The 25,319-nt window shown below is 47.6% G+C and overlaps 1 protein-coding gene across 2 annotated transcripts; it reads left to right on the top strand.

Moving 5' to 3' along the window:
* The first annotated feature begins 746 nt into the window (after positions 1-746).
* PRKAG1 (protein kinase AMP-activated non-catalytic subunit gamma 1) lies at positions 747-25,319 on the top strand. 2 transcript variants are annotated; one of them, XM_044421900.1, is made up of 12 exons: positions 747-845; positions 9,240-9,288; positions 11,596-11,702; positions 14,987-15,068; positions 15,665-15,723; positions 16,245-16,290; positions 16,588-16,642; positions 19,261-19,387; positions 19,559-19,724; positions 20,782-20,819; positions 21,978-22,124; positions 23,813-25,319. In XM_044421900.1, exons 1-12 carry the CDS (start codon positions 768-770, stop codon positions 23,930-23,932), a joined length of 1,074 nt encoding a protein of 357 aa, XP_044277835.1. In that variant the 5' UTR covers positions 747-767; the 3' UTR covers positions 23,933-25,319. The 2 variants fall into 2 exon arrangements, with proteins under 2 accessions (XP_044277835.1, XP_044277834.1); XM_044421899.1 differs by having other exon boundaries at positions 11,593-11,702.

Genomic DNA, 25,319 nt, shown 5'->3' with positions numbered 1-25,319 from the left:
GAAGTGCCCATTGAATGTCATTGTCATAAAACTGGGGAAGAATTACAATTCAATGATCTGAAGGCGAGATTTCCTGGACCTTGTTTTCCTGCTCACTCCTCTCCCTCCCACCCATAAAAGAGCTGGCAGCTGGACAGCTCATAGGAAACAATGGATAAACCAGTGATAATGGTGCAGCTTTGATTAATCATCGTCCCCCGCAAGCAGAATCTAACATTGCCATTCTATGCCCCATTGAACGCAATGGCTCTTACTGGGTTGCAAGACAGGAATTCTCTAAGGGAACGATCCTATGCCCATTTGACAGAAAAAAGTCCAGCCATGCTGGCTAGGGAATACTGGGATTGTGGGACGTTTTTCTGTCGATACAGGCATAGGATTCCGCGCCAAGGCTGCAGTTCTCTCCTCTTTAACTGGGAGAAAGCCCCACTGAATTCAGTGCAACTTAGTTCTGAGTAGGCAGGTATGCGATTGCCCTGTAATTCTCTGTCTAGCTCAGGTAATCGTTCCGGTGAAAAATGCTACTAATAATATGGAAACTGTTTCTTGTAGATGAGCTGGAAGCCGAGCTATGTCTGCGTACTACTCTACTCCAGTTTAATTCTGTAGAATGGACTTTATTTATCTCCAGCTTCAGCATGACTGGGAGAAGCAATTATGCACGGATGAAACATTTCCCTTTCTTTCCGTTCCACCCACTTCCGCTGACGTGAGCCCTTACTGGCGGAAGTGAGGGCAGGGATGCCTCCAGGCGGAAGTTCAGTCTTATGGTCGGGCGGCAACCTTCGCGGCAGCTACCTCCTTTTCTCCGAGCGCGGGAGGCAGCGACGGGAATAATGGAGGCGGTAAGCGAAAAGAGGGTCGTACGCTCCCGTGCCGGCCGCCCACATCCTTCTGAGCCACCGGAGGGAAGATTTACTGAGATTGTTTTTGCTAGGTTTCCTGCCCTTTGCTGGTCGTACCCTTAACAGGGAGCAGAGGGCCCCCATATGGGCTTTATGGAGGGGGCGGATTTTAAGAGAGTGGAGTTGTAGGTTTTTGAGCCCTGCTTATTGTCTTAGCTTCGGGTTAGGTAGCAATTATGCAGCGCTTTAGGCTACTGAAAGTGTTCTGCATGCATGATGATCTTGGCTGCTAATTAGCCCCATATATGGCCAAACCAAAGTGGTAATGGTTTGTTTCTGAGCTCCATTGTGATTAGCCAGCTAATCCTGCACATGGGGTATTTGCTTTAGTACTACAATGGCGGAGATGAGCATATGCATGAAAGAGTGGAGCAGCTATTTCTGTTATTAGTAGAAAAACTTCAAGATACACTTTTTCTAACAACAGAGGCAATTGCCGCCAACTGTTTTAAGTCCTCAGTTCTGATCCAGAAGGAACCGGGATATCTTTCTGCTTAGTATGTATTCATGTTCTTAAGTAGAATATGGCTCAGACTTTTTCTTTTCAGTAGTGGCTGAATAACTCTTCTGCTCATCTTTGCCCAGATGGATCCATAATGTCAGCTATTTAAATATTTTTTTTAAAAAATCGGACTTTTCACTCTTCCTCTTTAAGCATGGTGCTTTGTGAGTATAATGGTTGTTAGTGCCAGTAATTCAGCTAGCATTTAGTAATCTTGACTATGTTGCATAAGGTGGGTGGTGTCTCTAGTGTCTCCTTTGTGAGCTTTTGGGCATAATCCTTCAGCAAGGAGCTCAGAACAGTGCATGAAGATGATCCCTTAACCAGGGAAGTAGTTGAGGCTGAGTGACTGGCCCAGATTACTGAGTGAGGATTGAATTCACACCTCAGTAGAGGAGGTCCTGTGGATTTATTGTTGTAAGCCGTCCTGAGGCTTTGGCAAATGGGGCGGCATAAAAATGTTTTAATAAATAATAAATAAATAAAATAAAATCTGCACCTGGGGTCTTCCCTTCCTCTGCCACTTCTCTGTCAGTTATATTATGGACAGTTTCAGCCCCTCCCTTTTTAAAAATTGAATAGCAATTCCCTGCTACTAGGATTTCTCAGACCTTCTTAGTGGCATTCTGAAGCAACAAGTAACTGCAGGCTCCTGACTCTCCATGGCGTCTTAGGATAATTATGCCTGGTTCAGGCTATTTTATCCAGCCAGTTATAAAAAGAGAAAGCAGTGCCTCCAGCAATGCTATCCTCAAAAGTGTTGTAGATTAAGTTACTCAACAGCACTGTATGAGCATGATAAAGGATGATGATAATTAGTATTTTTTCAGCACTTTTCCTGAGTTGTCTAAACACTTCATAGACATTAGCCTAACAATTCTTTAACCAGGTAGGGTAAAGCAGAATTGTTACATCGTATTATAGAGGGGGAAACTGAGGGCCTTGTCCAAGGCAGCTGGATAGAGCTCATGATGTGAGATTTGAACTGGGAACTTCCTGGCTCATGTATTGGAGTCAGTCTAATGTGCCTGTTTTGTTTCCCATTGCTCCTTCTGTGGCAGGTTGCTCGGTAACATGAGGCTGTCCTGCTGTGTCAGGTGTCACTTCATTTACTTTTGAGAAGAGCAATTCTTTGATCACCGATGCCTCCTTTTGTAAGGCTGCCCTCTTAAACAGAAGCCATTGCATCTCACTCTTTGGCCAGCCCAGCTGGGCCTTCTGATTGCTGAGAAGATGAGGGGCCAGCCTTTTGCTTCCAAGGGATTCTAAATTTCATGCCAGGATAGTTCTGAATATATTACTAATACAATATTATTTTATGTCAGAATTCTAACATGACAAAATATTACACTTGGGTATTGCTGATTATTTTGTAGCACACCCAGGTCTATTTTTTATACACCTGTGGTCCAGAAAGAAAAGTTTTGTCTTCTTGCCTACAGGGGATCTTTGCCTAGTCAGGAGCCCCTGAATGTCTGCCATGAACTTTCCATGCATCATTTTATTTATTTATTTATTTATTAAAACATTTCTATGCCGCCCCTTGCCAAGGCCTCGGGGCGGCTTACAACATTGAATACAAAATACATTAAAACATCATACATCATAGGAGGCTCAGGGCATTCTGTGGGGGCCACGCTCATTTCCTTGCTTTCTGTGAACGTTAGCGTGTGCTCCAAAAGGCATTCAGTGCACATGTGAGACTGTGTATTGCAGGAGGCAGACTGCTAGTGGGAAGGCAAACTATCTTTCTGTCTACTACTATTGATCTAGTCACCCGTGAGCTCTTGGAACACAAATTGAAAACCCCTTATCTGACATCTGTAGGAAAGAGTCATGCTGAAATGTAGGACCATTAACTCCATTTTAGTTTATTTGTAGATTATTGTGTTTCCCAGGGCACCTGCATTCTTCCCACACAATGGTAAGAGCCTGCCTATTGAACACAAGGTCACCTGTCCTGGAATGGAAGGGGTCCAAGAAGGTCTGCCCCCATGTAACTGCACAAGACTGCAGGCTACCTTTGTTGCAGCATTCCCTGTCTGGCAGGGAAGGGAGAAACTGCTGCTGCTTGGCCCCAAATTTTAACCCATGGCAATTATGGCTATCTTAGCAAAGAAGCTATTTATCACTTCCTGTGGCAGCCACTGCCTTGATAGTGGCTGTTGCTGGAACAAATAACTTGTTGTATTTTTTTGGTTGTTTTGTTTTGGGTTTTTTTTTGTGGGGGGGCAAAGCTACCTCAACTGCTGAGAATTGCATGGCTGAAGGATGTAGCACCAGCTTTTCCTTGTTCCTCTCAAAGAGAGTGCAAGACCCACAAAAGCCATGGTCCCTTGTTGATAGATGAGTGTAACTGCATGTGATCTTAGTGGGACTTGCTGCTGAGTAAATCCTCATGGCACCAGGCTGCGGTCAGACTTCCCTGTCTGTCATGCACCATCCAAGTCTGGTTCACTACTCCTAGTTATGATGGACAGGTTGTTCTCATTTAAAGGATTTAGAGCTAGTGAGACCTGGCAAGTGATGGAAGGCAGCGTTATGCATGGTATGGACAGAGACTTAGCAGCCAGCTGACAGTATGATCTAAATGCCATGGTATCATAAAATACGCTGCTTATTTGCCAGTGAGATTCTCTGTGTACCGTGCGCAGCAAGGCTTCACTGCTACCAGCACAACACAACATAAAGTTAACATTAAAAAAGAGCCCTGTTGTTTGGAAACACCTGTTTAATTAACCAAGAAGGTTTTAATCGGTTGATCTAGCCCAGGGGTTGGCAACCCGTGGCTCTGGAGCCGCATGTGGCTCTTGAATGCCTCTGCTGTGGCTCTGTCGCTCGCGTCACAGCCGCTGCTGATCCGAGGCCCGTGCCGGCACAGCGCTTGGGTAAATCGAAGAAAAGAAAAGTTCCTGAAGAAAACCAAATGTTTAATGATACTTGGGTAGATTTACTGCTGATGAACTTATGGGGTTTGCTGTTTAATGCATGCAACCCTTTAGCACTGACTTTGACTTTTCAGGAAGCTGTTCTCCTATTCAAAACATATGAAAGGAGTCCTACTAGTTTATAATGTAAGATTAAAAATAACAGTTTTTAGTGACTGAACAAGAGCTGCAGCTAAATCATAATGAAGATATACATAGCATTAAGGTAAAAAACGATATATGCAGTGTTGCCTTCATTTTAGATGTCAAAGGGGTTTTGCAGCTCCCAGTGTTTTCTTTTGTGTGGGAAACAGGTCCAAATGGCTCTTTGAGTGTTAAAGGTTGCCGACCCCTGATCTAGCCTGTTGATTACCTTTCTTACCTGGCTTAATTTGATTAATTCTGGTTGTAGGGGACACCTTGCCTTGTTGTGGAATCTATGGGAGAAACAAGTGGCCCAGTTCACATGCCCACAACAACCCAGGTTTTCAAAATCCTGGGTGGCTGTGAATGAACAGACATGGTGGCGCAAGCTACCCAGTTGATACTATTGTGAGCAGGGGTGGCTAAACAACCTCCACTCTTGAGTTGTTTGTTGTGATGTATGAACTGGGAACTCTTGTCTGACTCTTCTTCCTCAAGCTAGAGAAATAACCTGTCAGCTAAAAATTGCCCATCAGCAAACTCTGCCTTGTCAGAAGACAGGCAAGCCAGAGAGCTTATTTAATTATATTTATTTATCATATTTATATCCTGCCTTGTTTTCCTTCCAAGGAACTCAAAGCGGCTTACATAATTCTTCTCCTGCTCCTCTCAGTCTTATCACAACAACAGCCCTGTGAGGTAGGGTGGACGGACCACCCATTTGGCTCCATGGCAGAGTGGGGACTAGAACCCTGATCGCCTGAGTCCCAGTCCAGTACTGCTATACCACTAGCCCTCTGTAGGCATATCCTGCCTTTTTTCCTTAAGGTAGTCAAGATGGCTTATGTAATCCTCCTCCTCCCCTCCATCTTATCCTGACAGCAACCCTGTGAGGAAGGTTAGGCCGAGAGCCAGCGTCTGGCCCAAAGTCACCCGGTGAGCTTCGTGGCCAAGTGGGGGCTAGAACCTGTATTCCCAGGATTGCAGTCTGGCGTTCTAACTGCTACACCACACTGGCTTTTGACATCATATAATTCTTGGTCTGTGTGTCACAGCAAATAACACAGGGATTGGGCAGTGTACACCCCCGTAATCACTTTTTCACAACAACTTTTCTTTAAAAAAGCTGGTTGTAATGTGAATGTATTAGTGAAGCAGGTATTTTTTCCCCTCGGTCTGCTAAGGCGTATTCAGGAAGAGGAGGCTGTTGTAAGTGTGCTCTGCTTGTTTTCTGGTGGATGTTGCCAAAGCTTGAAATTGTGGCTATGGGCATTTTCTGCAAGAACCAGTTTCAAGTTAATTTCTGCAGTTTGTCAAACCTTCAGAAGCACCCTTCAGAATATGGGTTTAGGCAAGTCCACCCTGGAGCTGATGACCAAAGACTTTTCAGTATCCAGTTAGTTACACCTAAGAGAGCCTGCTTCCTCCATGGCATCTCTGCTATTTGTTGCTTATGAGCAAAGGCTCGGTGCCTCTTAGCCTGTGACCTTCCCCTTTCTAATCCTCATTCGTATTTATATCCCTCGTGATGCCTCCTGCACTGCTTGACGCACAGGCTGACGCGCAACTACAGCAGGTGCGAGTGACCGACAGACAGACTGTCCTGCATACTTCCAGCAGAGCACAAGCATGGGAAATGTTCAAAACTTCACTGCCACAGTGTGCCAGCAGGTGGTGCCATTGCAGCTCTGAACTGCTCCCACCGTGTGAGAGTGCATGCCTGCCAGAACTGGTCTTCCCCAGCCTGATGGCCTTCCAGATGTGTTGGATAACAGCCCCCATCAGTTGCATAAAAGCCAAAGCGTGTGTGTGTTCAGTGCACATGGACACTCATCCAGAGAGTGCAGTCAGCCAAAGCATCCCTTTGCCTAGGGAACCAGTGTGTGTTGTATGTGTATGAAATGCATGCTGGCTTATCTGGAGGGGATTTAAATGCGATCAGTGATGAGTTTAGATGAGGCCTGACCCTCCCTGCAATACTGACTGGTTTTGGCACAGGCACCTGCAGGTCTGCCATTCATACAGGGTAGTCACCTTCCGTATTCTCAGAGGTAGCATCAGTTGGTGACTCTAAAGTGAGTCCTTCCCACCAACCAACCCTTCATAGTGGTCAGGCTTACCACAAAGTGAATGCCAACTAATGTCAGGGTTTTACAGTTATGAGAAATATGTAGTCAGTAGTTTAAAGTCCAAAAAGATACTTATCATTATAGAATGGATGTCATTCCTCCCTCCCGCACTCAAAAATGTTTTTTCTTTATATGTGAATTTGATTGGGTGCCAGAGGCCAGAAGAAAATTGTTTTGGGGTGATTCCATCTTGTCTGCAAGGCTGCAAGTTTTTCAGTGTTCTAATGTATGTAGGTTTGTGGCAGACAGATGAGAATGTTGTATTTATATTGCTTGCAGGTAACGTTTCTCTGTATATGATACACATGAAAAATAGACTGAGAAGGTTTAGGAAAACTGTTGTGAACTTGAATGCCAACATAAGCCTTATATTTGCTGGACATAAAGGCAGCCTGCTGCTGCTCAGGCCCAGCTTTTGCTTGATTTGGTTGCAAGCATGAAGATAGTATATGTGGAAATATTTTACACACTTCAGATTCCAGTGATCGTTTGCTCAGCTCTAATTGGTGCACAAATGCTTTTCAAAATGCCTGCTCATACCTGAATAGAGAAGGTTGGTCGCTTTTATTTCCGTTATTGCAATCTGCTTTGCGAGCCTTGATTTTCTGGTTTAACTTTGTGTTTGCAGTATCACCAGGAGCCTGTGTTTATATGAGCAAACCAAACGTCCTTCTACTGGTTTGACTGCTGCAGCAAGAATCTTGGCTTGAAGTTAAGCTTACATCCCACCATGCTTTTGGCTTGGCTAGGTCAGGCTAGCCTTTTCTGGCTTCCCCTCTGCTGTAATATTGAGGCCATTTCCAGTCTAACCCCATCAATCCCTGTAGGCCAGCCTATGTTGGGTAGTGACTTGGAAGGCAGTGACAGCTGGGCTGTGTCATGCCCCGGAAATAACATCAGCTCTTGTGGGAATACAGTGAAATGTTTGCGGTAGAAGGGGTGAAAGCCAGAGAGGGCATACTTCCATCCTCCAGCTGCTGAGGAGAAGCCCGTATAAGGTATCTGCTTGTCAGTGCTTCCCACTGTGGTGTTCAGGTACCTTGGCCATAAGGAGATGTGTCTTCTGAACTGGAGGTCCTAATTGGATGGGGAAGGGGCAGCCAGAAGCCTTGTCCCAGGGCAGCTGTTCCTGCCCATTGTGGGATACGTAGTTGTGTCCTGGACCCAAATCGGAGCCTCCCCCATATATGCATGTAGACTGACTTCAAGCAATACAATAATTCACATTTGAACGATGACCCACATTCAACTGCTGAGTGTGGGTTATTGTGTTGCCTGAATGCAGCTACCTCATGAGGTCTGCCTAGTATTATGCTATTCTTCCAAGCAGTTTGGGGCATATGTGTTTGTGAGGTTTCTCCATTTACTCCTGAGAGCAACACTGGGAGGTAGCTTAGGCTAACTGAGCATAACAGTCAGAGTGTCACAGCTGAACAGGAATGCTGGAACTAGTCAAAGTGTGGATGTAGAGCCAGTGTGCTGCAGTGCTCAAGAGTGCAGGACTGGGACTCAGGAGATCTGGGTTCTAGTCCCCGCTCAGGCATGGAGCTCGCTGGGTGGCTTTGGGCCGGTCACAGACTCTCAGCCCAGCCTGCCTCACTGCCAGAGAGGATAAGACTGAGAGGAGGAGGGGAATTGTGTAAGCCATTCTGGTTTCCTTGGAAGGAAACAAGGCAGGATAGAAATATAATAAATGAAAGTTCAACTCCCCATTTCCTACACAGCCTCCAGACTGTCTAGCTACACTAGAGGACAGAAAACTGATGCCCAGTTTTGTCTCTGTTCCTTTTCTCTTGAGCTGCAGATAATCACAGTGAAACTTTCCCCAAGATTTCACTTGTTTGTGTTTCTCTTTTGCGCTGGTGGTTCAGGGCATGTTTACCTTCATGTGCATGCAGAATTATTCTCAGTCTGATTGCTGGGGTTACCTTTTCTCTGAGTTCCGCTGCGTGTGTGTGTAGGTGTATAAAAATGTCATATGTGTGTGAGGGAGATTTTCTACATAGTTAGAATTAGAGCTGGAACGTTTAGCTGATTAATCAGACCATTCAAATTACATTTTTTAAAAAATCAATGTGAAAGGTGCTTTTTTCAAATTAAATAGCAGATTTTGAATGGTTTTGGAAGTACTTAAGATAATAACAGGTGGCCGGGGTCACCTTAAAGAAGAGTAATTTTCCCTTCCCTCCACTCTCTCTGCAAGTGACGTTCCTCCTAAGATGCCTCCTGAATCATATGAGGCATTATCTAAAAATAGAATGTGTTTTTTCTGTTTTTCTATGTAGTTATTTATATACTGTGCAAACATATCCAGATGTAATCAATTAATGAGTCCAAATGTATAAGATGTCTTTATTTAGTCAGTGGCCTTTGTTCTCATTCGTTCCATTCTAGGATATGATATAAAACAACCGTGCCCAGCTTGATGCCTTCCAGATGCGTTAGACTACCACTTCCATCCTATCTGGGGAGGATGGGAATTGCAGTCCAATGCATTTGGAAGGCATTGGGTTGAGGGAAGCTGGTATAGGATGTACCATTTGCTATAGCAAGTTGTTGCCCTAACCTCTCTTCTCTTCTCTTCTCTTCTCTTCTCTTCTCTTCTCTTCTCTTCTCTTCTCTTCTCTTCCAGGGCACCATTGCTGAGAGCGGGTTGGAGAAAAGCCTGCCCTTGTCAGAAGGTGAGTGGCGCTGTTGGGAATGAAGCAAGCAGAAAGGTGTAAGGTAGAGGGTAGTCAGCTGTTCTTGGGTCCTCATCATCCCAGATCACTGGCTGGGGTGGATGGGAGTTGCACTCCAGGAATATCAGAGGGACCCAAGATGGGGAATGGCTAGTTTGTGGGGTGCATAGTAGAGGTGATTTGTGCCTGACTATCAGGGAGTGTGAAAACACATGCATTTCTGGAGGGCATCCTCCGGTGCATAGCCTGTGGTGGCTGTGCTGGGCTGTGGCTGAGAGGGCAGAGCACCAGCACTGAAGTTTTAGCGATCTGGTCTGCAGTATGTCTCCACAGTCTTAAGGCAGTTTTACCTGGAATAACTGGATTCATAATGACCCAACACGCGAAGGACGAGCAGGAATTTGGTAGGGTCTTGGGCAGCTCCTCAGCAGCTGCAGCAAACAGGGGCATCCTCAAGCAGTGGTGGATCTCTACTGAAGGACAGTCCCCTTGAGCAGGGGAATGTCTATATTGGCTTTGCTTATTAACCAGCCTTGATCTTCCATTGCCTTCACCTCCTTTTCACCAAGTTCTTGAGCATACAGAGAGGGCTTGGAGGAGAGGTAGGGTTCTTTTTGAGTTGAGCTGGGGTACAGTCTTTAAAAAAACACACACAGCAAGAAAGGCTTTTACAATTTTCAGCTTCTCAGCTGAAGAGCAAGTTAAAGGGCGGGGAGAGAAAGAAAGAAAACTTCCCCTCCCAAGCTCTTGGGCAAACACCCAGGGCTCAGGAAGCAGGCAGTCTTTTCTCACTTGTGCCATGACTTGGGTATGCGAAGAAACAGCAAAGTTTCTCAAACCACAATGCGAGTGAGTGCTGGTGGGAAGCTGTAGACTGTTCTCGCAGCACAGAGCCAGGATTCCTTGCTTCTGGAGAGTGGGTGAGTGCATTTGTGAGCACTTGATCCTGGGCATTTCTCTGGGTGTAGCCATTTCAGTCTGGACATGACTGTTAACTACCTTTTACACCGTGGATCTTATTGGAACTTGAAGTTTTCTTTCTATCTCATTCCCACACACTATTAAGCAGTATAGAAATGAAATAACTTATCTACCCTTCCGCCCCCTGAGACTGGCAACAGAAGCTCTCCTCCGGGAACCCTCTGTGAAAGATGTTAGGAGATAGAGTACCCGGAGGAGGGCCTTCTCTGCGGTGGCGCCCCGACTATGGAATGCGCTCCCCAAAGAGGTCCGCCTGGCGCCGTCGTTATTTGTTTTTCGGCGCCAGGCCAAGACCTTTTTATTTAAATGTTATTGTTGAATTTATTGATTGATTTTATATTTATGCCGGGATGTTTCCAGTTTTTTATGTATTTGTACAGCTATTTATTTGTATTGGAAGCCACCCCGAGGCTTTTGCGAATGGGGCGGCATATAAGTATTCCAAATAAATAAATAACTTATGTTGATAACTCATGATGATCGTATTTAACAGCTGCTGCTGCTACACCTAATCCTTCTCAGAGTGAATATCTGGGCAATTTCAAGCAGGCACAGCAGACTGCGGTGATTCTTTAGAACACAAATTCTGTGTGTCTGTGGTTCCACTCTTCCTATAATGGTTGCTTCTATGCTCTGCAATGAACGTTTCTCAAGAGAGGGTCTCAGATTCTACCCAGTCCCTTGTTTGGGAGTGTGACCTCCATTTTCTTGAAAAATCTAAGCCTCCAGGCACTTCAACAAATAACTTAGCCCTTTTGGCAGTGAGGGCTTGCAAAACTCTTTGGGAATTTTCTGGTGAGATTTTTGAAGTTAGCAGAAGGTTGATCAGTGGCTGGGTTGAGGCTTTAGTGCTCTGAATAATTCCTTAGCTTCCTCAGTGGGTTTAAGCAGGAGAATAAACTGCAGGAGAATAAACTACAAGATGGAAACAAAGATGTGCAGGTTTGCTTGACTTCCATGGTTTATACATGTCAGAATTTCTTTTTTTTTTTTTTAAAGCACGAAGTATATATTTCCAAGGATAATAAAATTGCTGCTATACTGTTCTGTCCTCAGGCAGAGTTCTTTTCCGCTTGCTCTACTCTACGTTGTTCTTAAAAATGCTGTGTGGAGTGATGATGTGATATAAGGAATAAATAATTGACTGGAAAAGCAACAGAACTTGAAATTCCCCTTCTAACTTTCAAATGAATGGAACTTCCTTTCTTGTTTTAAGATGTCAGTGCGACTTAAATAATCTTCCTACTTTAGCTTCCCTGCATTTTGAGGTCTGAAGTGTATATTGACCATTGTTCATACTGCCCTTGAATTTGCTTCCCACAGCAGATGGGGATTCCAACGGTGGCATCTACAGTAACTTCATGAAGTCGCATCGCTGCTATGACCTCATCCCAACGAGCTCCAAACTGGTGGTGTTTGACACATCTCTGCAGGTGGGCAGCCTCCTGCTTTGGAGGGTAGTGGCAGAGGACATCCAGTTGCGGGGCTTCTGCGTTGTTTCACGTAATAGAGGGGCACCATAATGGGGCCATCTCCAGACCAGAGGGAGGTTTCGATCTGTCTGGGGTAATTTCCAGGTCTGTACAAAAATAAGACTTTGGAAAAGCAATGGAGGACTGGCAGAGGGGAGAGAGGTTTTGCATGTGTGTTGCCCTTGTGGTGCCACGGAACCCATTGGTAGGTTAGGCAAGCAGGTGACTTGGTGCTTCCTTCCTTGCAGCCTAGGTCTGAATTAGAGGGGAAGCGCCCCCTTCCTCTTCTTGGAGATGTGTGCTGTCAGGCACACCTCCACTGACCCAGTTTCTCTCACCCCAGCCTCACTCCAAGAAGGTGTTAGAGAGTCTTCCCTCTTGACAGTTTGAACGACATTCCTGAAATGCAAGCTAACCCTCACCTGGGCTTTTTACACTGCCAATGGACTAGACTCCTTAGCAGCCTAGAACAGGAGTAGAAAACCTGTGAACCTTCAGCTGTTGTTGGACAAGAGCTCCCAGCATGCCTAGCCATCGGCCATGCTGGCTGGAGCTAAGTTAGGTGGGAATCCAACCATGTCTGAAGAGCTGTAGGGCCCCAGTCTTGGCATGCAGATACACAGGGAGGGACAGGAAAAAGTGCACATCCCCTAACTACTTTTTCTTTCTTTTCTTTTCTTTTCTTTTCTTTTCTTTTCTTTTCTTTTCTTTTCTTTTTCCTTCCCTTCCCTTCCCTTCCCTTCCCTTTCTTTTTCCTTCCCTTCCCTTTCTTTTTCCTTCCCTTCCCTTCCCTTCCCTTCCCTTCCCTTCCCTTCCCTTCCCTTCCCTGCCTTCCTTAAAGATTCTTTAAGCTGCTAGACATTCTGCTGCTGTAACAGGGCATCCTGCAGGCTTAATTAGCCTGGGGCTTCTTGAAGCTATGAAGGATACCTAAAGGAACGCCTTTTTCCCTATTTGCCTTCCCGCCTCCTGAGATTGGCAACAGAAGCCCTCCTCCGGGAACCCTCTGTGAAAGATGTTAGGAGACAGGGTACCTGGAGGAGGTCCTTCTCTGCGGTGGCACCCCAACTATGGAATGCGCTCCCCAGAGAGGTCCGCCTGGCGCCATCATTATATGTTTTTCGGCGCCAGGTTAAGACCTTTTTATTTAATCAATATTTTAATATGTTTTAATATTGTATTTTATTAACTTGCAGCCCGAGTGGGTCGTCAATTTATTTATGCTGTTAGCCATCCAGAGACGTTAGTAATTGGACGGCATACAAATTTTATAAATAAATAAGGAAGGAAGGTTGCAGAGCCTCGACCAACACAAGGTGTTTCTGAATGTGGGTTCCCCCATAGCCAGTTTCCCCTGCACTGTCCCCCGTGTGTTGAGGAGGAAGATAAAACTACCCACCTTCCACTTCACTGTACTATTTAATTTCCTCTCTAAACTGGATGGCCATATGGGGTGTGGGGGGAGAGAGAGTGTGTAAAACTAACAGAGGAAATGCTAATTTTCGGCATTGTTAGATGGTAGCCATATGTAGTGGCATCACAATGGAGTAATTAGTTATTGGAAGATGGGAATAAGTAAGGTAAACAAAATTTCTCACATTTGATGCCAGGTCTTCTATAACGTTGTCTTAATTATGTTAAAAAAGTCCCCCAGACATAAAAGATCCTTTCCTTTACAAATGAACGCTAGCACAGAAGACTGTCAAAACACTGAAAGACAAAATCAAGAAAATGGAGTAGCTTGAGAAAATGTGACAGCTGCTAAATTTGGTAAAATTAAGCATGTTTCAAAATTCCAGTCTTTAAATTCTTGGAAGTTGGAAACAGGGTAGAGGGAGGAAAGTAGTTAGTATTCCCCAAAGAAGGCTCAGAATGAATAAATCCAGACCAATATGCGGATTTGAGTATTCGTGCCAAAGTGTCCTCTCTTTGGCCAAGATTTTATGGCTTTCGGGCCAAGCACAAGCCTGTTCCATTTGGGCACACTTTCTGGCAGGCACTTGCTGGCCAGCACAGTAGAGGTCTGTGGCCAGGAGAGTTTGGAAGGGCTCTCTTGTCCTGGCCGGGTTTAGATTTACTGGCGCATGCAACCTCCGGAGGAGCAGGCTTACTGAGAAAGTCCACCCCCAGGGACTGCTGGAATCAGAAGGATTCTGAATGCTCCAACAGCTGGCAATCCCACTGAAGGCCTTGTTGATTTTTGGAAAGGGAAGATGACCCAGGGAGTTGGCACAACCGCTTCAGAGTGTTCTCCCTCTTCCTTGAGCCAAGAGCCTTTAGTTTTTGGAGGAGCTGATGACAATGAAGCACTTAGGAAGGCGGTGGGGGCAACAGGTCAGCATGCATGCGCAATCAGGATCTGTGTTGGTGAAAGAAGGGAAGAGCTTCTTCCTCGCTTGCGTTGCATCAGCGCGGTGTTGTCAGGCTGAGCTGCTTCAGCTGGTGAGGGGCCACTGGAGCCCTGGAACCGCGATGGGGAGCCTCAGCCGTTCACTGTGACGAGTTTGCACAGCACTCTGCTGGTAAAGCTTTCATAGCCGTTCCAGCTCAAACTGAGGGGAGGTGTTGTGAAGGTACCCAATCCAGAGATATGTGGCTTCTGCCGTAGATGTCAATTCGTGGAAATCACTGGAAATGCTTTGATGCTAAGGATGCTTCTCCCTCCCTCCCCCCTCGCCTCTCTTCCCGACTTTCTCCATACATTCATGTGCTTGCATGTGTGCACACCCTTCTAGTATATTAGTCCATCTGATTATTGTGCGTTCGTTTGCATCTGTTTGGTTAGAAAATAGTAGTGGCCCCTGAACTGGAATAAGGTAGTGCCAAACGCCATGAGTTCAGTTAGCACTCAAATATATTCCTGATACAATGTGAGTAACCCATCCAAAACAGTAGGCAGTCATTATAGTTCATGTTTACTTTTGTACTCTGCTTATTAGTGAATGAACTGCTGCTGTGTTCCCATTTCACAGCCTTTTGGCATCTGACAAAACAGGTCCTGGTTTCTCAAAGGCTTGTGCTACAGTAACAGTGGTAGTGTCAAAGGTGGCTTGGTGGCTTTTGTGAACATGGCTCTCCCTTTGCAATTCTTGGAAGAGGCATCAGTGCTCCTGCTCTTTCTTTTACCTCTTTTCTCAATAAGCAAAGGAATTGGAAGCATGTTACCCAGATGCTGAACTAAAAGAACTGCGTTGGATTGCATTGTGACCCCACTGTGTGCATGTCTTTTGTTTCCTGACTTGCAGGTAAAGAAAGCCTTCTTTGCACTGGTGACCAATGGTGTGCGGGCTGCCCCGCTCTGGGACAGCAAGACACAAAGCTTTGTGGGTAAGGGTCTGCTCTTCTTGAGTTCTCTCCCCACCTCTTCCCAGTTGCCCATTGGCTGGGACTGAGCCCTTTCCGCCTCTTCTTTGCCCCGTGTTGAAAGATGGGTCTTTGTTTCAAGCAGCAGACTGCCTCTTTGGGAAACAGCTGTTTCTTTCCAAGTCACAACACACTGGAGTCATAAGAAGACAAGTCTCTGTGCATGAACAAAGTGATTTGTTGAACCCAAACTGGAAACTACTTCTGAAAAGCCTCTTTTTCAGTAACTCTGGGCTCTACCCTCTCCAGAAGGGCTAGCCTCCTATATCTATGTAGGCCCTCTAATTGGGTCACCCTTCTAGCCCAGTGCCATGGCATGGGGACAGGGACCGGACCAGGCTACTCTTTCTCCTCTCCCTTCACTTCCAAACCCTGTTTATTCCCATGGTCTGCCTGAGCACCTGGAGATAGCAGCCTTGAGATAACCTTCTCCTCCGGCATCTTGATTCCCGCATTTCCCTTTCTCAGCCGTCACAGTCCTCATCTGAGGAGCTGGTGCAGCCCCGACCCTGGAAAGCACACCAGTAATAATTGCCTTTTTCATTCCCAACATCCCTTAGGAATGCTCACAATCACAGACTTCATCAACATCCTGCATCGCTACTACAAATCAGCCATGGTGAGTCCGCTTGGAGCACTGTATCCCCTTCCGTTTCTGTTGTGCCTAAAGACTTGCACAGTGGTGACTGGAGGGCAGCTTCGCATGCCGGCCTGTGAGTTGCCATGGTACCTTGACAGTCTGGCTTTTTGGAGAGCAAGTTTTCTAGCCTTGACTTGTAGAAGAAAAGTTAAAAATATATCAGAAAAATATGCAGCTGGGAGAGTGAAGGTTTCATTTGGGCTTTAAGTAATTTAGGAGTGCTAGTTTATTTGGTGATCTGGGAGATCAGGGAGATGCGTGTGCCTTCCACGCCCACTGTTCCATTTTACAGAGGCTCAGTCCAGCCTCTGGAACCCAGAGCACTAGTTGAATGGCTCGCGCCCCGCCATTTCTGGGGTGATACCTGTCAGGCGCACGGGAAGAGATCCTACCCGGAGTTGCCAGAGCGAGCGAGCGAGCGCGCGAGCCACAGGGGTGGGGGTGGGGGAGGCAGTGGCTTCTGTGATGTTGACCCCCTGCCCTGTCACCTCTGTGCCTAGGTGCAGATCTATGAGCTGGAGGAGCACAAGATTGAGACGTGGCGAGGTAAAGAGAAGCGTGATGGTGTTGGGGTGGAGCGAGCTCAGGGTGCTTCCTGTGAGCCAAAACTGGGAGAAGCCACTGGGTGTTTCCGGTCAATGATGAAGAGGGCTGCGGAGGGGAAACAGCGGCTGCACCGGGCTAAGGGCTTCCCCTTTCTGCTGTCTATTTGCACACTCAGCTGTTGCGTCTTCTGCCCGGCCAGCAGGAGGAGCTGCAGCCTCCCCATCACCCTAGCTCTGCGCTCTCCTCTCTTCCCCGCATGGGTCCAACTGGATAACTAAGTCTTTGTATCCCACACAGAAGTCTACCTGCAAGACTCCTTCAAGCCGCTGGTCTGCATTTCCCCGAGTGCCAGGTAGGAGGCCCTGCCAGGAGGGGGCTGTGTGTGTGTGTGTGTGTGTGTGTGTGCATTGCTGGAGCGTTGCTGAGGTCCTGCTTCCTGCCCAGTTTCCCATCCGGCACCTGCCTCCTTTGCCCCTATGAAGCTCTCACTGGCTCAGCCAGTTCTTCAGTGATCTCTTGCCCCTGTAGCAGCCTTCTCCTGTTTGGTGCCTGCCAGATGTGTTGGACTGCAAGCCCTAGCATCCTCATGCTAGCCAGGACTGGTGGGAGTTGCAAACCAACGTAACTGGAGGGGAAGGCTGCGCTACAATGATTAGGCAGCTGTGGTGCAATGATTTTGTACCAGGGTGGCCTGGGCACCGTCCCATCCAGCCTCCTTTCTCCCTCCGGCCCCTCCGAGCTGCTCAGGCCAGGAGCCCCAGCGGCCATGTCCAGAAGGTCATGTGTTCAGGGCTGTGTGTAGTGTATGTATCCCTGTGATATCCAGACACTGTAACCTGAAAGTCTTGGCTTTCTCCATTAGCCATATTTCTTGCTCTCTCGGCTCGCAAAAGAAAGAGAAAGCTAGTCAATGTGGGGGGCGGGGCGGGGGGGTGAGTGTAAGTGACTGCACAGTTAGTTCTTCCCTAGTTTCTGTGCCATTAATCTTTGCCCTACAGCTCCCCAACCCCACCTCCATGCACTTTTTCTACTGCATTTCTTGACACAAAGTACTTTGAAACCTAAATAATTTGTCCCTTGCAAACAAGGCTGTATGAGCACACATAGACTTGGTTCACAGATGACAATAAGCCAGGCTTTTGGAGGCTTTTGCTGGCCTCATACACGCTGGCCTGTTGCTACTGCTGGGCTGTTACCCATGCTTGTCAGCAGAGAGGCAAGGGAGAGGTCGGGGTTCGTGCATCATGCTAAAGAAGCCCAAGGCCTGTGTCGGAGAGATCAGGCAGCATTTGTGAGTCTGTTGGATCATAATGTGCAAATTCTCCTGTTATTCATTTGCCATATTGAGAATTTGTCTCACTGCACACCGGGTGTACAGATTGCTATCAAAGCTATAATAAAACCAGAATAAAATAGATGCAACAGAACAATAACAAGCAGGAGCCAGAGCAGTCACACAATAAAGGAGAAATAAAAATGAACAGCCATGACAAATTCAGTGGAATTGTACAGGCTTCACTACCTGTCTAAAGCATAATGAGGAAGCCTGGCCTCCCAAAGGAGTTCTGTACCCCTACTGTAAAATTTTATATAGATTTGCAGAGAGATACATTGCAAAAATATCAAATGGACATGCTTTGGTAGAGTTTCCCTCACTTGCAACACAGCCTGTCAAAGAAAGGCAGCTGTTACTTCTGCTTCACAGATGGGAATGAGAGGCTGAGGGAGAGACTTGCATGTGGTCCAGAATGGGCAGCTGGTTCCCTGCAGGTTGCATTGGAACTGCTGAAACCATTTTATCTGCCCTCTGGATACCCCACCAAATCTCAGCCGAGATATTTACCTCAGTTAAAGAACAGGGTAAAGGAAAACTGTTATCTACCTGCAAAGCAGAGTTTATACTCAATGTAATATCTCTCTTTTGGATTGTATATGCAGAGCCACAGCTCTGCTCCCGAAGAACGAAACCCTCAGTGCATCATCTTAATATGAAACGTCACAAACCTATCAAGAGATAGATTTGTGTGGCAAAATAAATTCCTCCCCCACTGCCTGGAAATTTGAGCAGCCCCTGACAATACTGCTTTTGTTCATTTCTTTTTTAAGCCACTTAAGACACTTATGAGTGACGACACAAGCAATACGGTTGTTCATTTTCTTGCTTGTACTTATGTGACATTTATCATATGAATTCCTTAACCATCTGATGAGCTTTAAAAAAACAGAATCTAGTAGAATCTATTGAAAATCTAAAAGAAATCATCAGATGCCAACATAAAACAGCACAAACACACACTCTGCAAAGTAGCTGGGCAAAAGCCAGCAGAATAAAATGCGATGCAAATACAAGTGCTTCAAGCAACAGAGAAGCTAAGCCACCAAAATACTATAGGGATTAAAGCAGATATTGAGAAAGACCTGGGAGGATGAAGAAGTCTTAGCCTGGCCCCAACAAGAACTTCCCTGGGAGAGTATTCCATACTCGGAGGGTGGAAGCACCACAAAAGGGCCCTCTCTCTAGGCCGTGCTTGAAGCCTCACAAAGAGGGATGTACAGAGAAGAGCCCCTGCAGTTGACCTGAAGGCTGGGCTGGGCACGTAAGTGGGGAGGAGTTCTGTGAGGTTCTTGGGTCCCAACTAACCTCCTTTCCAGTTGTTACTGGAATAATTTGTTGTGCACAACTATGCAGTTGTGTGGTCGTGCATGAAGTAGCAACTTTTTTACCCAAACGTGCAACTGATTATTGCCTGTCCCGACTCCTTGGGTTGTACGTTAGGTAGAGCTGATCCCAGCATTCCCTGCTCCCAGCATTCTCCCAGACGTGAAGTCAGATCTGGGAAGCCTCGCACCATCCCTGCTGTGAACTTTACACATCCCACATGGAGACTCTTGAGAGGCTTCGGGGCTCTGAGTGACCTGGTTGCTTCTTGGCTGTGATGTGCTTCCCCCAACCCCTCTTGTGATTTCCAGTCTGTTTGATGCTGTCTCCTCTTTGATCCGGAACAAGATCCACCGGCTGCCTGTCATTGACCCCAACACAGGAAACACGCTCTACATCCTGACACACAAGCGCATCCTCAAGTTCCTCAAGCTCTTTGTGAGTGCCTCCCAACCCAGGCCCACGTGTTCCTCCCTCTCTGGCATCGCTCGGAATTTCATCCCCATCGCTCTTCACTGGAGCACTCTGGCGTCACCACGAGATGCCATCTTGTCCCTTTTCCCTGTCGAGGCCCAACTGGCCTTAGGAATACCCCTTGTTCTCCTGTAGATTGCAGAGTTCCCCAAGCCGGAATTCATGTCTAAAACCCTGGAGGAGTTGAAGATTGGCACCTACGAAAACATCGCAATGGTCCACACCAACACCCCGATCTATGTTGCGTTGGGCATCTTTGTACAACATCGGGTCTCTGCACTGCCTGTGGTGGATGATTCAGGTGAGGGACAGTTCTGGGGAGCAAATGCAGAAAATCCTTTCAGAAAGTCAGGGTTCAGTGAGTCCTTGTTCATCTGTAGATGTACTGTACTGGAGACCCACCCCTGTGAAACATCAGCATGAGCAAGGTATGATGGTTCTCACTGCATTTTCTGTTCCAGGGCCTTTGCGGGCCTTCTGCGTCAGGAAGGGAATCTTTCCACCCTTCTCTGCATGTGTGATAACTTTCTTCTGAGATTGTTTGGAGTCTGCAGTGCTCACACATTTATCCTGTGAGCATACCTGTGCACTAAATGAAACACCTGAATCAGGTCCGGGTGTCTCATTTATTTACTTAAGTGTGTGAAAACCTCCTTATTCCATCAGGCTTTGCTGGGGTCAGGAAGCAGTGTTCTAAATCTCAGTGCCACTTTTCTGGTATCTGTGGAAGCTTTGTGATTTTTTTAAGCTCATGGTACTGCCGTTCTCTCCTGTGTGTGCCAGTTGCAGGGCAGCTTGGGTGGGAGGGCGGCGTTGCACTCGCATCCTGCGTGTGCGCTTCTGGGGGCAGCTGGCTGCCCACCGTGTGAACCAAATTCTGGGCTAGCTGGCCCCTGTTCTGATCCAGCCGGGCTCTTCTTACGTTTTAAAAATGTATCATTGTGGGGTGTTTGCTTTCGGCTGATCTAGCTGAGAACTTTTCGTGACACCTACTTTTGGAATAGTGGTGGTAATAAGTAGTAAATGGACTTAAATAGCCCTCTGCCACAGGACAGAAAGGACTTTCTATTCTTGCCAAGTGGCCCCAGGTGTGTTTTTCGTGTCACCACATTCCTCCATAGAGGAAAGCGGGTGCACTTGTGAGAACCACCGAGATCCGTTAATCCCATAAGTCACTTTCGGCAGCGCATCCACTTCCTGCTTGCAATGTGTTGCCCTCGGATTGCACGAGCTAGTACAGCTGCTGCATTTATCAGCCTGTCTTTCTTCCTTCCAGCCAACAACTGTTGCTGGTCTTGGGGTGGGGAAGTGAGCAGATCGTCACCACTGTCTCACAAAGTCCTGTCTGTCTCTTTCAGGCCGGGTCGTGGATATTTACTCCAAGTTTGATGTCATTGTGAGTATGTCTTCCATCTTCTATAATGCATTACCCACTGCGTTGTGGAAGTAAAGGCAGCTTTGCCTGTGGGCTGTCTGACTCACTCAAGCCCCCTCTTGGCTTATCCCTCAAGACTTTACTTGGACTGGTCATTCTGATTGCTGCTTCTCCAGAGCATTAAAAAGAAATTGATGCCATAGAAACTAAAATCTTGCGAATGCGTGCAGTGTATTTTATAGAAATGTAATGACTCTGCATAAGTGACCTTGCTAATATGAGAGCGATAATTATAGATAGGGAGCCAGTGTGATGTAGTTGTTAAGAGTGTGGAACTGGCGTTTTAGTTCCTGCTCAGCCATGGAGCCCACTGGGTAACTTAGAGCCAGGCACAGACTCTCAGCTCAGCCCACAACAGGATTCTTGTTGTGGGGACAGAACTGAGAGCAGGAGGAAGTGAATGAAGTAAGCCGCCTTGACTTCTTTTTAAAGAAAAAGGTAGGATATACGTCTAGTTAATTAAATGCACATTTATTTTAATCCACAAAAAACTTAGGAAACTTACATGTGTGGCAAGCACTTTGTGGCCCAGTGGATTGGCTGAGCTAAAACTAGAACCTGTGGAACCTCCTTGTTTCTGAACCGCTGTGTTACAGCAGTTCTTGTGGATAGAAACGATGGAAGTGAAAACCATGTGAGCTAGCCTGAGAGAACACATTTCTGAAGGGCAGGTACTAAGACACTGAACACAGAAGCCTGGATCCCCAGCAAGACTGGCGTTGCTTTAGCCAGAGGAAAAACAGGGCCAGGGACCCTCTGTCCTTCTCGAGTTCCTCCTTGCTGCAGAGAGGAGGTGTTGAGTGGCTTGGGCTTGCACCCCGATAACACCCAGCCGACAAGAGTTTGCTTAGGATCTGACCGGGGTTGAGAAGGGCATATCCTCTCCTCTGGGATCTGAGCTTGCGGAATGGGAAGCCCCGGAGGAGCAGGTGCAAACCCTCAGTGGGCGGCATCTTCCCTGTCCCTGCTGTGGACAGCCCGGAAGGGTTTGTGCTTAGCAGATTAGCCCAAGCCTATTGTCCCACTTGCTGCCCAGGGCGTTGGGAGGACTGGCACTGGGACCAGGGAGGGCCAGCCATGCCACCAGGCTTTCTTACCTCCTTGTCCCCCCGTGACCAGAACCTGGCAGCAGAGAAAACGTACAACAACCTGGATGTGACCGTGACCAAGGCACTGCAGCATCGGTCCCAATACTTCGAGGGCGTGCTGAAGTGTTACAAGCACGAGACGCTGGAGACGATTATCAGCCGGCTGGTGGAGGCAGAGGTATTTGTTCCCCTCCTCTCTAACTGCTGCTCTTTCCCCTCGGGGGGGCGGGGGGGAGGAGAATGAAGGACCCTCCAGATGGCGTTGGGTTGCAGCCCCCAGCACCCCTTCCCATTCACTGTGCTGGTTAGGACTGAGGGGAGTTGCAGTCCCCCTGGGTGCGGAAGGCCACACATGCCTGCATGGGGACTGCAGGGGCACGACAGGCTGAGGGGGGCTGCTGAGGTACGATGCTGACATGCTTTCTTGGGGGTGGTTTTTCCCCAGGAACTGGCAAAGTTGAAACTGACAAATATAACATTTGAACATTGAATAGGCACTTAAATGTATGCTCCCTTGGAAATGCTACAGGTGGGGGGTGGGGATTTGCACCAGCTGAACAGTGGTGCGCACACTCCGAAGCCTGCTCACTAGAACTGCCTGATGCCTGAGCAGTTCTCCAGGCCTGGTTTTAACGTGGGGCTTCTGGGCCACTTCAGTGTTCAGCTGGCACTCAGGTGGGAAGCAAGCCCTGCATGTGCTGAAATGGGGGAATATGGAAGTTCCTTCCTCACACACTTCAATTATATTTAGATTAAAGGCAGCACATTTGTAATGAAAGCCAAGAGCATATCTGTGTTTGCCAATATCAACCCAAACATTCTGCACTGGGATACATTTCTAGCTTCCTGTATGTTCTAATCCTGCATTAGTGCTAATAAACATACTGGCCCTCGGTAGTTCTCTCATAACATGTCCTGTTTCAGCTGACTCTGGGTTTACTTGAAGTTCCCAGAACAGTAGCGGCTAGCTTTCACTGGCGCGCTGCAAGTCCTGCAGCAGTCAGGGCTTGCCTTTGCAGTAGTTGCAGCAGTAAAGTGGCACTGCCGACACACACAGCAACCCTAGCATGCTGCCCTGTGTCTGATCTCTCACCGTCCTGATTGGCTTCCTTGCCCTTTCCGTGACAGAGCTGCTTTTATTGGGTGGTGGAATACAACTGTGTTGTTGTTGTTAGTCCCGAAGTCGTGTCCGACCCATCGCGACCCCATGGACAACATTCCTCCAGGCCTTCCTGTCCTCCACCATCCCCCAGAGTCCACTCAAGCTCACGCTGACTGCTTCTGTGACTCATCTAGCCACCTCATCCTCTGCCGTCCCTTCTTCTTTTGCCATCTATTGTTCCCAGCACTGGGCTCTTCTCCAGGGAGTCCTTCCTTCTCATTAGGTGGCCAAAGTATTTGAGTTTCATTTTCAGTATCTGGCCTTCTAAAGAGCAGTCAGGGTTGATCTCCTCTAGGACTGACTGGTTTGATCGCCTTGCGGTCCAAGGGACTTGCAGGAGTCTCTGCCAGCACCACAATTCAAAGGCCTCAATCCGTTGGCACTCAGCCTTCCGTAATACAACTGTATAGACTCCTTATTCAGACTGATGGGCAGTCTCAGGTCCTGGCAGTCCTGGATGCCTTTGACTTGTCCCTTAAGTAACTGTGCCCCACTAGCATGGTTGCCATCTCTGGTGGGTGGAATCCTTGTTTCTATGGAGAAACGAGAGGCTTAAGAATGGCCAGAAAGTATCTGTGAAGGGTTGGGGTTGGGTGAGTTTTTCTTTCATGCAAACGGGGGATAGTGATACCCTGGTGTATCGATCATCACTGAACCTCCGTGGTGTAGAACAAACCATCACAACCCTTTTCTGTAATCAACAGGTTCATCGGCTGGTGGTGGTGGATGAAAGCGAGGTGGTGAAGGGCATCATCTCTCTCTCGGATATTCTGCAAGCCTTGGTCTTACCTGGCGGCCAGAGGCCTGGATTGCAGGAGGGCTGAACCTCCTGTCATGGGCCCAAAATTTAGCACAGCTACCTTTCCTGCATTGCTCTCTTGCCCAAACAGTTGCAGCATGAAAGAGGCTGTGCAGCCCAGTTACATGCCAATCCCCCGGGACAAATTATCCTGGTGTCTCCCGCCAAACCAGGCCGTACATGACCACCTCCTCCACCATTTCAGCTGCGAAGGAGCCCCAGGGCCTGCTGTCACTCAGCTCTAGGCAGGTTGGCTTAGTCCTCAGGGTGCAGTCTCTGCTGGGTCACACAGGCCACCCTTGGGTGAGCAGAAGGAAAGCCATGCTGGATCAGGCCAACGGTCTGTGGGAACTGAGGGGGTGGGAATCGGGGACAGGCCTCCCGACAGAATGTGAAATAAATGTGTGTGGAAGGAGCCACACGGCAATCCCAAAACCAAAACGGAGACCTCCCCAGAGAGATGCAGCTCTGGGAACGACCTCTGAGCGGCATCCAGCATGTTGAAACCAAGGAAGAGGCACCTCGCAACTCTCCAGTTGGGTGACTTGTGTGCTTGCACACTCTACAGCTTTGCATGCCTTGTGCACGTAAAAGGAAGCGTGTGAGAGGGTGAGAACCACCACCTAGTGCCACTTGCAGCTTCCCTCAAGCCATATCCTTTCCTTCCCAGTCCCCCTGGTGTGTATCTTGCCTGTCCTGGAGTTCCCACCTGCTGCCCTGCTCTGCATCTCCCAGCAGCAGAATCCAACTCCATTCTGTAAGATCCCTTCCCAGAACTGGCAGATCTTTTCCCAGGCCAGAGCGGAAGAGGGGCAGTGACAATGGGACAGTGACCAGCTGACCAGGGCATTTGAATTCCTGTTCTGTGTAGGGGGAGGCACATTGGTTCCCTCTCTCCCTGGCCTGAGTACCTTGCTTCAGTCCTGCCAACCAGCTTAGTGGAAGGACTGCAGCCAGCCTTTTGCCTGTGCCCTGCTAGAAGAGGGAGCTTGCCTTTAGATGCACTGTCACCTTTGAGACAGAGAGAAAGGGGCGTTTCTAAGAACCAGCACCTAGTTCTTCTCCCTCCGCAACCCAGAGGCCGAAGTGTAACCCCACCCCACACACTGCAAGAGTCTTTCCTGCCATAAATCTCGCCTCTTTTGCACATTCCTACAATCCCACGTAAATGATGCATCATGTATTTTTATAAAGCTGTATTTCCTATCTTGAATTCTCCGTCCACAGTTCCTGCTTTTTGGGGCTGGGTCTCCATGCCCCACCTCACCTCAGACTTGGAAGAGAGAGAGGGTGTGTGTTTTTTAAATTCAGGTCCATGCAAGGGATCCTCCTGAAGGCCCTTTCCCCTGTGTGGTGTCAACTGTTGTTTTCTTGAGATTCTGTACTTAATAAATTCAAAATGTCACGTTTCA

The sequence above is a fragment of the Varanus komodoensis genome, unplaced genomic scaffold, assembly GCF_004798865.1.
Source record: "Varanus komodoensis strain SLA01 unplaced genomic scaffold, ASM479886v1 scaffold12, whole genome shotgun sequence".
In the NCBI taxonomy this organism is placed as follows: domain Eukaryota; kingdom Metazoa; phylum Chordata; class Lepidosauria; order Squamata; family Varanidae; genus Varanus; species Varanus komodoensis.
The sequence above is the reverse complement of the archived record's forward strand: the minus strand, read 5'-3'. Positions and strand labels throughout refer to the sequence as shown.

Coding starts and splice junctions, on each gene's coding strand:
- PRKAG1 (XM_044421899.1), top strand. CDS start 768: ATGGTCGGGCGGCAACCTTCGCGGCAGCTACCTCCTTTTCTCCGAGCG. Junction 846..9,239: donor CGACGGGAATAATGGAGGCG/GTAAGCGAAAAG, acceptor CTTCTCTTCCAG/GGCACCATTGCTGAGAGCGG. Junction 20,820..21,977: donor ACTCCAAGTTTGATGTCATT/GTGAGTATGTCT, acceptor CCCCGTGACCAG/AACCTGGCAGCAGAGAAAAC.